This window comes from Adiantum capillus-veneris, chromosome 27 (assembly GCF_014529385.1).
Source record: "Adiantum capillus-veneris isolate H3 chromosome 27, ASM1452938v2, whole genome shotgun sequence".
Taxonomy (NCBI): Eukaryota; Viridiplantae; Streptophyta; class Polypodiopsida; order Polypodiales; family Pteridaceae; genus Adiantum; species Adiantum capillus-veneris.
The window spans coordinates 2,343,794-2,362,418 of NC_140957.1; the positions used below are offsets into that span (position 1 = coordinate 2,343,794).

An 18,625-nucleotide genomic window follows, 5' to 3' on the forward strand; every position below is an offset into this window, starting at 1 on the left:
GCTTTGTTTGTGGATGATACAACCTGTAACCTTTGCTTTCAACACTATAACCAACAAAAATACATTTGACATCCTTATCATTCAATTTTTTGCGCCATGTTTGTGGCACCAAAGCATATGCCAAACAACCAAAAACACGTATGTGCTCAATTGAAGGCTTTCTATCAAACTGTAAAATTCATATGCCCAAAACGTGCATGCTGAAGTTTTGCATCTGAAATAGCCTTTAAATCCACAAATACATTTGCAAAATTCTACCCACACTTGTCATACAGCCCATGACATAAAATGCCTGATGCAACAATTACATCTGTCATCCACAAATTTGACTACAAGACCAAGTCTAACAAGTGCAGATAGAGATAAAATATTCTCTTGATCCCAGGTACATAAAGTGCATCAACAAGTGTGAAAGAACTGCCATTTGCAGCAATAAGCACAATCTTTCCAACTCCCTGAACTGGATAAGAGGCATTGCTGGCACAAGTAACTAAATTCCCATGAGGGACATATTCAAGAGAGGTGAACAAATCACGATGTGAGGTAATGTGCTTTGTAGCACCACTGTCAAAATACCACACATGTGAATCTGCAGCAACTGACATGCATGCATCATGGACATCAGGATTATAAGTGCACTCTGCGCTAAAAGCCCATTCTACATCAACATCAACATCATAGTCTCCTTTCACAGAAGACTCAACAATAACTGCATTTGTAGTGGAACCAACCTCTTTCTTCTTAGCCCCTTTGGCCTTCAACTTAGGACACTGCTTGATCAAGTGATCATTAGCTTTACAATAATGGTAACACATCTTCTTTTTGCCCTTATCACCAGAATTTCCAGACGCATTGCTGCCAGCAGAAGCATTAGGAACATATGATTTTCCACTCACAGAAGTGGTTGCATTGATGTTACCACCTTTTCTTTGGGCAACAATAAAGGCATGTTCAACTACACGCTGTCTAGTTCTGTTTTTTCTAGAAAGAGACTCTTGCAATAGCAATGTGCATAATGCATTAAACTTGACAACTTCAAGATTTCCTTGGGTCATAAGTCTCCCAGTACTAGCAAAAGTCTGGTAAGAATCTGGCAAGGGCATCAAGAACAGTCTACACAAGGGAACTATCTGAAATGACTTCTCTTGCAGAAATAAGTTGCTCATTGATATCCTTGACATCAGCAAGGAAAGTGTCCATGTCATCTTCCTCATGCATAATCTTCAACTCCAGCTCTTTACACAACAATGCAATTTTAGCCCCATTGCGACTTGCAAAAAGGCCAACGAGAATATCCCAAGCCTGTTTTACAAATTTCGTTGAATGAATGTGAGGAGTTATAGTGCGCTTCACAGACAACACAATCAATGTATGAGCCTGCGCATCTTTTACATCCCAACGAGCGTGTTATGCAGTAGGCGCAATCCTTGCAGCAAGACCTGCAACATCCTCAACATCCCTTGTATCCTTAGAAGTAGGACGTACATCAATGCCCAACACAATGTTCCAAACGCCCTTCGACACAAGAACATGTTGCATCATATAAGCCTACATAGGGTAATTGTCCCCATCCAATCTGTCCTTAGTAGCAAACATCTCATCTGTGTTGTTGTCAGCCATGGTAAATGCTGCACCTGATGTGAAAACTTCCCAAGAAGAGGAGAAGGAAAGCGGGCACAACACATGCTATATAACACAAATCGTAGAAGACCATAAGGAACCTGTTATGTAGAAAATGACACTGACAAAATTTCTGCACAAAATGGAGAAATAGCCTGCACAACACTGCATGTAGTGGAAACGGAGGCCCATATGAGCCCGAATAAAAAATCTGAGCAAACTAAGCTCTACGTGCTATCCAAAAAATTTTGTCAACCTGCGAACACTCGCCAAAGCTCACAAAAATCGGAGAAAGTGAGCACCTGTGTGCTGGAGCTACTGGCGATTAAGCCTGTGAGGATGCAACCTGCTCTGATACCAATTGTTGGAATTAGGGTTGCAGGAAAACACACACAGCTTGGAGAAGACGAAGGAAGCTCAAGGCACACAACAGAGAGTGTATTACTTAGTGTGCAATGGAAAAAATAGATAGCCCTAGAATGATGGGCGTATTTACAATGCACGGGGAAAAAACCTCCTAAAGAGGGGGAAAAATTCCCCGACAGTCCTAAGTGTGTTCACACACATCACTACCACGTGTCTATATTAAATAGCTCTCAAGGAAAGAGCATTAGTGACTTGAGTCACCCTTACAAGGGCAGCTTGAACTTTTGTGCAGGAGGTAGCTAAAACAACCTAGTTGTAGCAACCATCAAAATCCAACATCAAATAACGAGCATCCTCTTACATGGGCACCTCATTTTTTTTGTGTAGAGGTTAGCCACAACCACGTTACATTTCAAGTCTCATGTTACATGGGCTTCTAAATTTTGTGTAGATAAACATGCCTCAAAGGTATCAAAATTCACTTTCTAGAGAGGTCTCTGGTGAAGTAATCCTTAGATTTTTGAGGATGCAGTCTTGAAAGTAGTCTTTGCACAAAGGCTTGGGTTGATTTGCGATATGATAGTAGGTACAAAATTTTGTAGGATCTTTGGACCTTTAGAAACATACATATCCTTTACCCTTTGGCCATAGTGGGTTGCTAAATTTTGAAGACCTATGTATGCCTACTGATGGTTGTGAGGCATGTAGAATACGCTTTCATGTATTCTTGAAGATGTGAATTGTATTAAACCTCATCAGTTCCTTGGATGAAGTCCATCTCAGGCAAGCAATTCTTCTACAAAGTAGCAACACAAAAACAGGAGTCATGCTATGCTAAAACAACACTTTTGGACAACAGCCTTGCATCCTTTTTTGTTTCTATTTTCTACAAATGCTCACTGATCTTATTTTGGGAAGAGGCTGCTCACACAATGTATTAACATTGCGCTCAAATGTAGTTTTGGTTATTGCCATTTTCTAGTCTACAAGTTTTGTGCAATTTTTTTTATTTTTGCAAATACGTTTGGTAATGATGGAATCGATCAGATTGTCAATGAGAAATTAGATAAGAACAGAGGGGGCACTAGTATTGTGTGCGTGCGTGCGTGCGTGCGTGTGTGTGTGTAGCCATCATAAAAAAGAAGTGGAAATATCTTGTGAATGTTATGAGATTGCATCTTAACAACCACTCAAGGCCATGATGGTGGGTTCCTTAGTGTAGCTAAAAAGGAAACCTCTGCCTTGAAACCCACCTCACTGCTTCAAGAGTGGGAGCTAAAGGATTAGGACCCGCTAGCTCATGGGTAAGCTACTTGGACACTACATTGCATCTTCTAGGCTAGGCATGGAGCAAAAAAAAAACCGGGCTATTCTTAGTTGATGCTTTCAACATAGGGTGAAGCTCAATAATAAGTGGAATGTTCTATCGACCTGTCTTCAAGGCTAGGTATGGAGCAGTCGATGCTTTCAACATAGGGTGAAACTCAATAATAAGTGGAATGTTCTATCGACCCATCTTCCACATTGACAATTTAACATTTTTGGTTGTTGTGTGATGGTGGTAGGTAGGAGGGGCATTCCTTGCTCTATGGTGAATGACTTCGAGTTATTTGTCGTATTCATTGTTTTAAAAACCTCATGTGGTTAATTCATTGACAATATGGTTTGTTAGCACCTTTCATGACTTGTCTATTACTGTTTACCTTTTTCCCACCCACCTCTTTGCAAACTGCATTAACTTCATTGACTTTTACCTTCTCTCTCTCTCTCTCTCTCACTCACACACACACACACACACACACACACACACACACACACACACACACACACACACACACACACACACACACACAAACACACACACACACACACACTCACTCACTCGTAGGCTCCTCCTCACATCCTATTCTCAAGCCAAGAGGAGGAGGGATCCACTTGTGTTTGGATCATTGCTTTTCTCAAAATTTACCTTGTTTGACAAAGATCAATACTTGCCTTACTCAATGTTGGACTTCTTTTTTGCTTTATTTACAACCCTCTGCAAGCACTACTTTGAGCATGTGGCTAAATACTTTGTCTCCATTGTATGCAATCGAGAGATCATAGTCTTGTGTGGAAGTCATACTATGGGGTTAGTGAAGTTGTACGTATAGACAACATACAACCTTGCACCAATTTATTCTGCTTGGGAGTTTGACCATTCCTTGTAAGACCGCTCTCAGATGTGGACGAATGACCTTCCTCCAGAGCTTGACATGGGTCAATCATCATGTTTGCCTTTAGTAATGGTTGTCACATAGGGCGAAGGGGCTCCATCATTGCAATCAACTTGGCACCATCATATCTAGGATTTTGTGGATTGTGGGTGACCACCCAAGTAGCCCTGCACCTGCCCAAGCTCCTCACGACAATGTTGATCGGTTGTGCAAGCCTAGAACAATTCATTTTCTTGTCAGTGTCCTTTGCTCAATATGACGATGATTGTGGAGAGAAAAGGTGGTCGCCTAAGGTGTAACATGCCACACATGCCAAGGGGCCTAAGCTCCACCTCTTCTCTGCGAGAAAGCATTTTGAGGATGGAATTCGAATAGAAAAGCTTGTGTAATGCTAAAGTAGATTCACTTGCACTCGGCCAAAAATCCAAATAATGGGAGCACCATCCCATTCGCGATGTTGGTGAAACACAAAGAAAGGAAATAATGCTATCCCACTTTCAGGCTAGGGGGGTTTTTTTTGGGGGGGGGGGGGGGGGGGGGAGGTGGAGAGACCGATGGGCATCACCTAACTTGTGGTAGGTCCAAAATAAGCTCACTTCTGTTTTTGCCCAGCGTGTAATATTTTCCACCTCTATCCCTCAACACTATCCCACATGGGCATGTTGAAGTCGGATCAAGACAAAATTTGGGGTATGCGTAGAGCATGGCATGTCCGATTGGGCGGCTTGAATCTATAAATTTGTCCCAAATTTACAAACCATGGTGCACGATGACTAGAGCCCACCCAAATTTTACTTTTAATGTGGAATCTACAAATGTGTATGGAATGGCCCACATGCTCTCAATTGTAGATCCCATTTGAACATCCCCTACCCAAATTTGCTCGTGTAAGGGCTGGTTCAAACTACGCAAAGGCAAATGTAGCCTTGCAGGTTTACCTAAGTCGTGTAGTTCACACAGAGCAGAAATACTACTTTGTATGTTAATTTTTTGACAGAGTTTCAACGAGTCACTTCAACTCGTTTGTTGCTTATTGGCTTACGCTCAGTGGGGCCGTGAGCTCAACTCCCCGCCCACATCTGACACTGGAAAGCGCTCCACCTAGGACTGTATTTGGGGTGGTGAGGCCGCCCAAATTTTGGTGGCCCTAGAAACGAGCCCTACATCAGTTTGTCCAATCGAATTTCGGCAACACAGAGAAAATTTCGTCGGGCAGTTTGAATGCAAGCCTTAGATCGTCTGTGGAGGACCCTCAAGACTAAGTGACACGGGCATAGGAGGGTGGGATCTACGGTGGGCGGATTGTGGGCTGTAGATTTGGGGTGCGGGTACCCTAGATTACTTTCGACACCGTCACCAAGATTTGCGATCCACAATCGCGTCACTGTAGATCCCACCCTCCCATGCCCATGCCACTTAGTCCCGAGGCGGGAGGACCTCTACCTACATCAACTCATTGTTTCGAGGTCTGTGCTAGAATTCCATCCTATAAATGCATCATCGACTCCTCAGAGACACCCACTTTCACTTGTGCAGCCCTCGTCACTAATTGACACCTCCCTAGGGAGGTGGGATCAATGGCCCACAATAGGCATCACGAGGCGAGTGCAATCCGGGCCATCTGATCGTTATTTGAACTAGGTGTGAACTCGGAGGTATGTGCACCACACCAAATTTGGTGTGAACTCAACGTGAACATGGTGTGAACTGGAGAGGATCTGCACACCACACCAAATTTGGTGTGAACTCAGTGCAAACTCGGTGTGAACTTGTCCGCGAGGCCGTGATCTATAAAGTTACCATACACACACCTATCAACGAGCCAGAAGGAGGTGTCATTTAGTAACGAGGTTGTGCAGCCAGTATAGCCCCAGACGATTTCACTACGACGACGCTCGATGGGTACGTACTGGATCGCAAGAGCTCTGTCATTGCAGCCGACTTCTCCCATCTGCTGCTGCGATGTTGCGGATAAGCAGCTGCGGGTGAGAAACCAGCAATATCTGGGCCTTTCTCAGGGCGCGAAACGTACAGCAGAGGAGGCAGTGGCTTGCTTTGTGGCATCGGCTGCGTTGGCATTTTGTTGCTCTCTTGCAGAGCCTCCTCCTTTGGCTCTTGCAGCCCTCTCCTCTACCCACACACCATCGCAGGCCTCTCCTCAACGGATGACCCTCTCAGACCCAACCAGTCCATGCACTTCAATCGCTGGCCCCTCCCCAAAGTATTCTGGTAAAGATGACAAAGTAAGCAATGAATACATCGTTGCAGAGGCCTGGAAGGTCGTTAACGAGAGGTTCCTTGATGCTCGTTCTCATAAATGGTCTTCCGAAGCTTGGCTGGTCAGTTTGTCCCCTTTATGTGGAGTACTGCTAACGTTATAGCTTTTTGAAGCTGACATTAGAAACATGTATGCACATAAAAATGCTGTGTATGCCAGGATGACTTCAACTAGGTGCATCATGACACTAAACAAAGGCATTCGCTTCACTTGTGGCCACCAATAAGGATATAAGCTAACGAAGGTCAAAGTGTCTTGCTCTAGGTGCATTATGCCACCCTTATTGATGGTGGCCACACACACTTTGCCTCATAGTCAGGGGACGGGGGGCTCAAATGGATTTTTAGTGTAAAATAGAGGGCGGACGGCAAGTGGGGACGGAAAAGAGGGGATGGGAAGCCCAAAATGGGCGTCCCTTGTGACTATGCTTTGCCTTGTTTAAAGAATAGTCCACTCTTTCGTTTATCCACTATCTTCATCTCACGGTAGCTTATTGGCATTCCAATCATAATTGGCTTTTCGTGTTCCTTCTTGGAGTCCTTGCTAGATCCCACAAAGTGTGAGTTTGTCTAGCAAAGCTTTTAAATATTCTTGGCACCCGAGTTGCAAGGTAGGATGAGTACTACATGGTTTGGTCAGTACGTTTACTTGTACGGTATGTTTTCAATACATACCGAATGGATAATACATAGTTTGGTCAGTACGTTTACTTGTACGGTATGTTTTCAATACATACCGAATGGATAATACGGGATTTTTTCTATAACTTGCATTTTCTTCTATTTTAGCTGCAAGCATTCTATCGCTGCTGCATACTGCTAGTTATCAAAATAGTATGTCCGCTCAATGATTTGAGTAGTTTGATCGAAGTTTAAGTAGTATATTGAATGATATTCTGGCTAGTAGAGAATTTTGCTGCAATTTCACCCTCTTATCTTTGGCCTATACTCTGGGTTATTAGAGTACTATGTTTCTTTACTGGTTTGTTAGTTTTTGGCAGAAGAAATAACAATGACTGTAGTATTGTTTGGATACTTATAGAGGCCTGGAATCCTTGCAAGGAGATTCTATCTCTTTTGATGAATGTGTATGACATGTCTCTCCAGATAATTGTGATGGACTGACATCTTGTATATCTCTAAATTTCTATTGAAAGTGTCAAATGTACAATAGTACGTTTGTATATGTACCTTAGTACGCAATCTGTAAACAGGCGAGTCATCTGACAAGGCGGTAAAACAACTGCAACAACACTTACCTGAACTAAAAACAAAAACTGAACTTGAAAACATAACGCTGTAGACAAGACAGAAAGTGTGTTAGAGTTCCACTCTCAAAGATATTGGCTCCTTAACTAGGCGCCCCTATCAGTATTTCTTTATTATATTGATGAATTGTCGCGGTTACAATTGCTTGTGTGAGCCCACTCACATAATGTTACATAATCTGGAACATTCTAATCAATGATTCATTGATCAAATTACGAGTAAGCTGGATCCTATTGGTCCCCTCGCTTGCGCTCTTTTGCTTGTGCTGCCCGCTCCCAGCCCCCTATTCATTGCGCGCTGCCCTATCTCAACCTGCCGCCCGGTGCTTTCCCCCTACCCTACCAGCCTTGCCCCCACCCTCCCTCCCATCCCCCTTCTATCGTTTTGCACCCTTCCTCGTCATGGTCTTCGGCCTTCCCTCTGTTGCTTGAAAATCCGCAAAGAAAGGGCTCACAGCAACAAAGGACGCGTCGACATCCCGCTCACTAGTAGTAGCAGACACAAATGGAGGCTTGTGCTCCACCCAAGAGGGACTCTTTTGAAGCCCCCTCGACTGACCACGCTGAGTGTAACAAACTTGGACACCCCAAGTCAAGATTCTACCGCGACACAACAAAGATTCACTTTAAACCAGTTCACAATTCACACTTGAGTCGACACGGCCCGACGTAGTACCGTGCCTAGAGATATTGGCCCTAAAGACTGGCGCCCCTTTCTGTATTTCTTTTTGTATCAATCTGTGTTCAAAGTACAAGAGAGTGGGTAGGTGCTCACTCTGAGACTCTGTGTCCAGATGCTCTGAGAAGTGAGGCCCTGCCCACTTATTTATTGTTACAAGGGATGCCCAAAAGCAGAGCCCCAAAATCAAAAGCTTAAAAGCTTTTTAGAAATAAAGCAATTAATATTGTGGTTCTTTCCTTGAGTGATACAGAACACTGCCAAAGCTCTGATACCAATGTAAGGTGCAGCAGATGTGAATGTTGAACTTTGCTCAAGATGAGTGCTCCGAACTGTGCTCAAGGGTTCCTTTTACTTACGGAAGAGAGAGCCTTCCGTTCCTTTAGTGAGAGAGTGCAAATGATCACAAACAAAGTGGAAGACACTGTGAATGAAGGTACTGAGATTGAGAGATAGAGAGAGAAGAGAATACGACATTAGAATGTTGTCAAACCCTCCTTCGAAGGCCCCACTCTCTCTGGCGAGAGCGGTCTACTATTGATTGCACAAATCTCTACAATGCTTTGGACTTGCCGACAATGTCGACGATGATGAGGAGGACGACGAGACCGGCTGAAATCTGAAAATGCTAATGGTTGACATCTGCAAATCTTTATCTGCTGAATTCTGACTCTATGTCGGTGACGACGGCGATGATGACGATGCCACGACGACGCGCTGATAATGCAGATGCTGAAATCTGCATTTTTCGAGCTGAATCTGCAAACTTCGGCGGATCTGACCGTGCGGCGAGGATCTGTTGCGGGAAGGTGAGATTTGCGAGGTTTGGGACTTCAACTGCGGTACTTGATTGCTGAAAACTGAAAACACTGATACTTCTTGTGGTCTTGTAGCGGAGAATCTGCAAAACGCTAGGGGACTGTGCTGGTCCAAAAACGCTAGGGCTGATTTGGGGTACTGCTGCAAAAACGTCTAGGGCTGATCTGCAATGGAAGAAAACGCTGGCTGTTCTTGGCTGAAAACACTGGTTGTTCTTGGTTGAAAACGCTAGGTCATCCGCCCCGGGGGGGGGGGGGGGGGGGGGGAGGGGGGGTCTTGTTGAGAAGATGCACTGTTGGATGTTAGGTCCCTGCTGCCTCTTCTGCTAGAAAGTGCTAGCGCTAGGGTTTCTTATATACTTGCTTGCTAATTTGCCCTACTGAGTTTTCCAACAAAAGTCACTTAAAAATAATAAGTGAAAATTGGCTAAAATAAGGAAAATAGGTCTATGCACTGTAAAAATGCTCTTGATGGGTTCCGACTCTAATATGATGATCATGTGTGCAACCAAAGGATATGCATCTACTCTACGTGCCTGGACAGCACGGTCTGCGAACAAACTCACAAAAGTGCCATAACACTTCCTAATCTAACTGAATTGAACCCATGTCATGAAGTAGCTTGTCCACGTACACATAGGGTTAGATGTGCACGTGACATCCCCTCCTTTTCAAAGTGAGGTAGTGGTACCAAACTGTATGGCGTCGAGGAAGATCGCCAACAGCGTCTGGAATCGTGTGAAGGACTCTTCGCTGGTCCACTTTGATGCGTGGGTCGTGGGGTACTTGAACTTCATAAAGGTCTGCAACTCTTGCTTCTCTGGGCCGCGCCGAAAGCAACACAGAGTCATCTGTGGCTCCTTCAATGCTTCAACTTCGTCTATAGTCATGCGTCTACCTTCTTCAAGAATCTCCGAGGATGAAAATTCTTGAAACTATTTCTAACACATAAACATGAACATACCCATTCTATGTAAAGTGATTGGAAAAATTCTAGTCTTCTTTAAAGACTGTGCATGCAATGTAGATGAACATAGAGATGGAGTGCCAAATCGTTCATCAAACACACGCAAACAATGGATTCGAATCTTGACTTTCTGATCTAAATCAATCAACTGTGGCAAAACACAATGGAAATGCCGATGCTTGATTTTCAATCCTTCTTGTGCTCTTTCTGATACTGTGTCATGCCAAGGAAGAGACATTGAATGTGAATTCCTTGGGTGCAAACATTTCATCTTTTCATGAGTAATCGGCATACATTCGTGCTCATTCATGAGTGAATCGTGTTCATCGTACAATATGGCATGCCTGTGAAAAGGGATTACATAAGGACGATGATTAAAACACAGGAAAGCATCACGAATGAAACACTCGAACAATTCGTGCTGACTAATCATTTGAACACATAATGCTTCTTGTGGGGGTTCTTTGGACCTCGACTCGAGAGCCAAGATCGGTTTTTTGTGATTGATCGAATCTGCAATGAGGTTAGCTTCATGAGAAAAAGTATCAACTAAACCATCATCCTTGTGAACAATCACATCTTTATCCTGCAAATCATCATGCTTGTGAGTAATCACATCTATATCATGCGAATCATCATGCTCGTGAATAATCACATCTTGATCATGCAAATCATCATGCTTATCATTATCATGCAAATCATGTGTGTCATGCTTTGGAAAAGAAGAGACTGAGAGAGTCTCCTTCTCTTGATTCTTTGCGATTGTAAGGTGCAGCGGAATGAATGTTTGCGCTTTGCTCAAGATGAGTGCTGCAAACTGTGCTCAAGGTTCCTTTTGTTCTTATGGAAGGGAGAGCCTTCCGTTCTTAACGAGAGAATGCTATGATCACAAACAAAGTGAATGGACACTGTGCGTGCAAGTGTATGAGATTGAGAGATAGAGAGAGAAGAGAAATACGACACCAGAGACGTTGTAAAACCCTCCTCCGAAGGTCCCACTCTCGTCGGCGAGAGTGGTCTACTTACGATTGCACAAATTGGTACAAACTGAATGCATGTCATTGATGCAAGTCTAGGCTATGTCGACGATGACGACGGGGATGGCGACACCTACCTAAGGGCTGAAATTTGCAATCTTTTATCTGCTGTCCAAAAACACTATGGGCTGAAATTTGCTGTTGCCAAAAACGCTAAGGAAAACGCTGATTTTGCTGGTCTTTAGGGCTGAAAATCTACATCTACTGTAGGCTGAAAACTGAGGTTCTTTGGGCTGAATCTGCTACTCTTTTAGGGATGAATCTGCAGGTCTGTCATTGCTGAAAATCTCCAAGGTTGAAAGCTGTAACGGCTGAAAATCTGCAAACGCTGGGATCTCCAAAAACGCTAGGGGTGCAGATCTTCAAAAACGCTAGCTACTGGGGTATGTGTGGCGATGACCTCCTTGATGGAAAACGCCAAGGTGCTGCAGTTCTACGGCGACGATGTTTGATGAGAAAACGCTAGGGGGAGAGATGGTCTTTGCTTGGAGGAAAGTCCACCAAGTGTCTTGCTGAGAAGTTGCCTATTGAGCTTGGGCTCCTGTTGCCTTTTTTGCCAATTAGTGCTAGTCTAGGTTTGCTTATATACAAACTTACTCAATTTGCCCTGCCTACTTTTAACAAAAGTCACTTAAAAATAATAAGTGAAAAATGTCAAAAATAGGAAAAATAGGCTAAATGCATTGGAAAAGATGGATTCAGATGGGAATGCTTATGATCATGCTGTGTGCAACCAGAGGATATGCATCTACACTAAGTGATTGGGCATGCACGGTCTACGAATAGACTCACAAAAGTGCCAGATCACTTCTAATCTAGACTGACTGGACTGACTGAACCCTTGTCGTGCTGTAGTTTGTCCATGGACACATAGGGTTGGATGTGTCAGGTGACATCCCCTCCTTTTCAAAGTGAGGTACTGGTACTGAACTGTATGGTGTCGAGGGAGATCGCCAATAGCATTCGGAATCCTGGAAGGGATTCTTCGCCGACCCACTCCGATGTGTGGGTCGTGCGGTACTTGAACTTCATAAAGGTCTGCAACGCTTGCTTCTTTGGGCTGTGCCGAAAGCGGCACATAGTCTTCTGTAGCTCCTTCAATGCTTCAACTTCGTCGAGAGTCATGCTTCTTTCTTCTTCAAGAATCTCCATGGCTGAAAATTCCTGAAACCACTTCCAACACAAAAACATGAACATACCTATTCCATGTAAAGTGATTGGAAAAAATCTTGTCTTCCTTAAAGACTGTGCATGCAATGTAGATGAACCAATAGACAGAGTGCCAAAACATTCACCACACACACGCAAACAATGAGATCGAATCTTTCTCTTTTGATCTAAAGCAATCAACTGTGGTAATTCACAACGGAAATGCCCATGCTTGGTGCTCATACTTTCATGTGCTCTTTCTACGAATGTGTCATGCCAAGGAAGAGACATGGAATTTGCCTTCCGTACATACATACTTTTCAGCTTTTCATGAAAAATCCGCATACATCTGTGCTCATTCATGAGTGAAACGTGCTCAACGTACAATATGTCATGCCTAGGAAAAGAGATCACATAAAGACGCTGACTAAAATACAGGAAACGACCACGAATGAAACACTCGATCAATGCGTGCGTACTAATCATGCGAACACATAGTACTTTCTGTGAGGGTTCTTTGGACCTAGGCTCAAGAGCCAAGGTCGGTTCTTCCTGAAGGGGTGCTTTGGACCTAGGCTCGAGAGCCAAGATCGATCCTTCGTGATTGATCGAATCTGCAATGAGGCTAGCTTCACTAGAGAAAGTATCAACTAACACATCATCGTTGTGAAGAATCACATCATCTTCATGCAACTCATCATGCTTGTGAGAAATCACGTCTTGATCATCATGTCGATCATTATCATCCAAATCATCATGCGCATCATTATCATTCAATCCATCATGCAAATCATTGTCATTCAAATCATCATGCAAATCATTGTCATTCAATTCATCATGCTTCTCATAATCATGCAAATCCTGTGTGTCATGCTTGGGAGAAGAAGAGACTGAGAGAGTCTCCTTTCCCCAAATCTCTTGCATGTGTGCCTGAACTTGAGAAAAGAGTCGCTAGAACTCTTTCCTGTGTCGATCGCTCTGTTCTTGTCTTGCTTTGGCTGCCTTTCTTTCTGCTTCTCTTTCTGCGTTTCTTTCTGCGTGTTTGCGTTCCATTTCTGCCATTCTTTCTGCATTTCTTGCTTCGCGTTCTAACTTTCTTTCCAGAAACATCTTCTTCAACTCCTCCATAGAAGTTAGTGCGCGTAGATGGGGCAGGGGGAGGGTCGGAAAAACCTCCTGGTGGGGAAAATTCTTCTTCTCCTCTCTCATGCTCATCACCTCCAAGCGAAGTATCCATTCCGCTTCGGTGATGACCATTCTGAAGTCGTGGGTTCTTGTGGTCTTGGGTTCTTAAGTCCACGAGGAACTTGGGTTCTTGGGTTCTTGAGTTCTTGAGGTTCTTCTTTCGCTTGCAATCTGTGTTAGAGAAGGATCTTCTCTTGATCCGAGTTCTGCTCTTTCCCGCGGGCGCACCCCCTGGCGGCCTTGCGCTCACACCAAGGTTGCTTTTTCCTACCTCACGTCGATTGGCCGGCCGCTAAGTGCACTGTCCGCTCTCAATGAGTGAACAGAGGCACAAGAGGAGGCTGGACAAGCCCTTCTTTCTTGGGTTTCCTGTCACTCTTCAAAAACACGATTAGGAATCGACTTGCCGAAGTGAACTTGGGTTCGTGCAACCTCAACAAGCAAAAAAAAATTCTTGTGATTCTTGTGGTTCTTTCCTTGAGTGATACAGAACACTGCCAAAGCTCTGATACCAATGTAAGGTGCAACGGAATGAATGTTTGCGCTTTGCTCAAGATGAGTGCTCCGAACTGTTCTTATGGAAGGGAGAGCCTTCCATTCTTAATGAGAGAATGCTATGATCACAAACAAAGTGAAAGGACACTGTGCGTGCAAGTGTATGAGACTGAGAGATAGAGAGAGAAGAGAAATACGACAACAGAGACGTAAAACCCTCCTCCGAAGGCCCCACTCTCGTCGGCGAGAGTGGTCTACTTATGATTGCACAAACTGGTACAAACTGAATGCATGTGACTGATGCAAGTCTAGGCTATGTCAACGATGACGACGGGGATGGCGACACCGACCCAAGGGCTGAAATTTGCTGTTGCCGAAAACGCTGATTTTGCTGGTCTTTAGGGCTGAAAATCTGCATCTATTGTAGGCTGAAAACTGAGGTTCTTTGGGCTGAATCTGCTACTCTTTTAGGGATGAATTTGCAGGTCTTTCATTGCTGAAAATCGCCAAGGCTGAAAGCTGTAACGGTTGAAAATCTGCAAACGTTGGGATCTCCAAAAACGCTAGGGGTGCAGATCTTCAAAACGCTAGCTGCTGGGGTATGTGTGGCGATGACCTCCTTGATGGAAAACGCCAAGGTGCTGCAGTTCTACGGCGACGATGCTTGATGAGAAAACGCTAGGGGGAGAGATGGTCTTTGCTTGAAGGAAAGTCCACCAAGTGTCTTGCTGAGAAGTTGCCTGTTGAGCTTGGGCTCCTGCTACCTCTTCTGCCAATTAGTGCTAGTCTAGGTTTGCTTATATACAAACTTACTCAATTTGCCCTACCTACTTTCCAACAAAAGTCACTTAAAAATAATAAGTGAAAAATGTCAAAAATAGGAAAAATAGGCTAAATGCACTGGAAAATTCCCCTGAAGGATTCTGATGGATTCAGATGGGAATGCTTATGATCATGCTGTGTGCAATCAGAGGATATGCATCTACACTAAGTGACTAGGCATGCACGGTCTACGAATAGTCTTACAAAAGTGTCAGATCACTTCTAATCTAGACTGACTTGACTGACTGAACCCTTGTCGTGCTGTAGTTTGTCCATGGACACATAGGGTTGGATGTGTCACGTGACAGCGATCTACGCCTCTGCACATTAGAAAATAGTAGGTCCAACTCTTTCATGTGTTGGTCTCTCTGCGCTTCACGCTGTAACCGTCTTTCATTGTGCTCGCGATCCAATTCGGCCTTTCTTTCTTTGTGCTCACGCTCTATGGTTGCCCCACCTCTCGTCGATTGGCCAGCCGCTAAGTGCACGGTCCGCTTTCAACGAGTAAAAAGAGAAAAAAGGGGAGGCTGGACAAGCCCTTCTTTCTTGGGTTTCTTGTCACTCTTTAAAAACACGATTAGGAATCGACACGCCCAAAGTGTACTCGGGTTACGTGCGACCGCAACAAGCAAAATAAAAATAAAAATTATGTGGTTCTTGTGGTTCTTTCCTTGAGTGATACAGAACACTGCCAAAGCTCTGATACCAATGTAAGGTGCAGCGGATGTGAATGTTGAACTTTGCTCAAGATGAGTGCTCCAAACTGTGCTCAAGGGTTCCTTTTACTTATGGAAGGGAGAGCCTTCCGTTCCTTTAGTGAGAGTGTGCAAATGATCACAAACAAAGTGGAAGACACTGTGAATGAAGGTACTGAGACAGAGATAGAGAGAGAAGAGAATACGACACCAGAATGTTGTCAAACCCTCCTCCCCCACTCTCTATGGCAAGAGCGGTCTACTATTGATTGCACAAATCTCTACAATTCTTTGGACTTGCCGACGATGTCGACGACGATAAGGCCGAGGACGAGACGGGTTGAAATCTGAAAACGCTAATGGCTGAAATCTGCAAATCTTTATCTGCTGAATTCTGACTTTATGTCGGTGACGACGGCGATGACGATGATGCCACGACGACGCACTGAAAACGTAGATGCTGAAAATTGTGTTTTTCGGGCTGAATCTACAAACTTCGGCGGGTCTGACCGTTCGGCGAGGATCTGCTCTGCAGGAAGGTGAGGTCTGCGAGGTCTGGGACTTCTACTGCGGTGTCTGATTGCTGCAAACTGAAAACGCTGATGCTTCTTGTGGTCTTGTTGCGGAGAATCTGCAAAACGCTAGGGGACTGTGTTGGTCCAAAAACGCTAGGGCTGATTTGGGGTACTGTTGCAAAAACGCTAGTGATCTTGATCTGTCTGCTGTCGCCAGGCTGCTGCAAATGCAAAACGCTAGGGCTGATCTGCAATGGAAGAAAACACTGGCTGTTCTTGGCTGAAAACGCTAGGTCATCCGCTCGGGGGGGGGGGGGGGGGGGGGGGGTCTTGCTGAGAAGGTGCACTTTTGGATGGCAGGTCCTTGCTGCCTCTTCTGCCAGAAAGTACTAGCGCTAGGGTTTCTTATATACTTGCTTGCTAATTTGCCCTACCCAGTTTCCCAACAAAAGTCACTTAAAAATAATAAGTGAAAATTGGCTAAAATAAGGAAAATAGGTCTATGCATTGTAAACATGCTCTTGATGGGTTCTGACTCTAATTTGAGGATCATGCTGTGTGCAACCAGAGGATATGCATCTACTCTAAGTGCCTGGAGTCTGGACATGCACGGTCTGCGAATAGACTCACAAAAGTGCCAGAACACTTTCGAATCTAACTGAACTGAACCCATGTCATGAAGTAGCTTGTTCACGTACACATAGGGTTAGATGTGCACGTGACAATATTCTTAGTGTTTCATGGTGGCATGCTCATCTCGCCTATAAAGACTGGTGTGGGCAAAAACTGTCGAAAATAGCAGCTCACAAGCGTCGTTGCAGAATTGCATGGAAAGTGACCCAAAATTGAATATTGATGAAAAATGATGCATATCTATGCTTTTTATGTTGATGCGAGCGATCCCACAAATTTAGGGATTTTTGTGACTCCGTTTGGGATTTTTTGCATCAAAAATGGTCTTTTTTGGGCTCAAAAATGAGCTGAAAATGCCTAGAAATTGACACTTAAGCTGAAAATTCCTTGGGAAAGAAGGAGAAGGCTGCGTTTTAGTGGAAAAACGTGCAATCTTGCTCTATTGTGCAATAGGTTCCATGGTTGCCCAATCTATGTGTGCTGCAGTCTCGTCTCTTCACAATCTTGTATCTGAGCCTGTGAGGGAGTGAATTAGGGTTTCCCCTTATCAAAATGGTGTGTGGGCTTTAATTTAGAAGCTCTTAAACCTCTGCAAAGTCAGAAAATGGTCGTCGTGAAGGTGGAAGCTCGCGTATTCCTCTCAACTGTTTGAAGTTACGGCTATGTAATGGGGGGCGAGGCTACATGTTTCCATGAAAGAGGTTTGGGTTTTGAATGGAATTTGTGCTTCTATGAGAGTTGAAGTTTCATGGTTGAAAGTTTAGTGTTTTAAATCATTGTTTTGAAGGAAAATTGGATGTGAATTGGTGATCCTTTCATCACGAACTCGCTTACGAAAACAAGCAATTTCAAACATAGTAGGGGAGAGGGTTTGTGACTGTTTTGTCAAAAATGCTCTTAGATTTTTAGTCATATTTAGAAAGGGAGTTGGTGATTTTCCATAAACGCTTTTTCCTAAAGTGTTTGTGACTCTCATCATGAACTCTCACAGCCAGAGGTTTTGCACCTTCCCAGCTAGACCGCACATATTCGGACAATGCTTAGCCTCCCAAGGCTGATCAGTCATAGCAAGGAGGTATCCAAGACACACAAGTTGGTATGGCCTCAGGGCCTAGTGGCCAGTCAGCTGATGGTTGGCAGTATGTCCACGGCTTGATAGGGTCGGACTCGCCACACTGTCCCTCTTGGTGGCCGCCCTAGTACCTACGCTTTCTAGTAGCAATGGGTTCCTACAGGCATAGTTACATGGAACGGTGGGTCGGATACAAAATGAAAAGTACATGCCACAAAAAGGACAAGGATAACAAAAAGTGTAAAGGGCTAGGTAGAGGAGTAGACTCTAGACTCTAGAGTGATCAATGATCATCAAACCCCGGAAGTGCCCGCTTGCTGAATTTCCACTTCATCATCATAGTCGAGGTTGTCAGTGACATATGGGGCCTCGCAGTCCTCCTCTAGGTCCTCCAAAAGTGTCTCGGCCGTAGATGGATTCTCTGTATCATCTCCCACTCAGTGAAGGGATCTACCTTGTATGTGACGCTCTTGGAAAGCATGCGCAAGTTAGCGCTCACAAACACCAAATCATTGGCCCTCTCGACCCCAAGGCGATTCCCCTTCTTAGAGGCAATGTGGTTGTACACACTCCATAGTTGCTCCAAGCAACTAGTGGTACATGCTTGGCTAAGGACAAGAATAGCCAAGCGCTGCAAATGTGGGCCATCTCCTCCATAGTCCTCCCATGACAAAACCGAGCCAATCTTGTTGCAATCAACGTGTGCATCTACACATCCATAGAAGCCCTTCTTTTGCCTGTAGTTGAGTAGCTCATCTCTAATCTTGCGCCTAATGTCGCTGTCAGGCTCAAGGCGCTCCAATGCAAGCCG

General features: G+C 44.3%; 1 protein-coding gene across 2 annotated transcripts in view; it reads left to right on the top strand.

Annotated features, from left to right (window-relative positions):
• Window positions 1-6,023: 6,023 nt before the first annotated feature.
• The window catches only part of LOC147421407 (carboxyl-terminal-processing peptidase 1, chloroplastic-like), a 70,183-nt gene continuing 57,581 nt past the window's right edge, over window positions 6,024-18,625 (top strand). The window contains exon 1 of one of the 2 annotated variants that reach the window (XM_086502587.1): window positions 6,024-6,541. In XM_086502587.1, the coding sequence (XP_086358713.1) occupies window positions 6,101-6,541 (441 nt within the window). In that variant the 5' untranslated portion in view covers window positions 6,024-6,100. The remainder of the gene's footprint in view (window positions 6,542-18,625) is intronic. The other variant, XM_086502586.1, reaches the window with a different exon arrangement.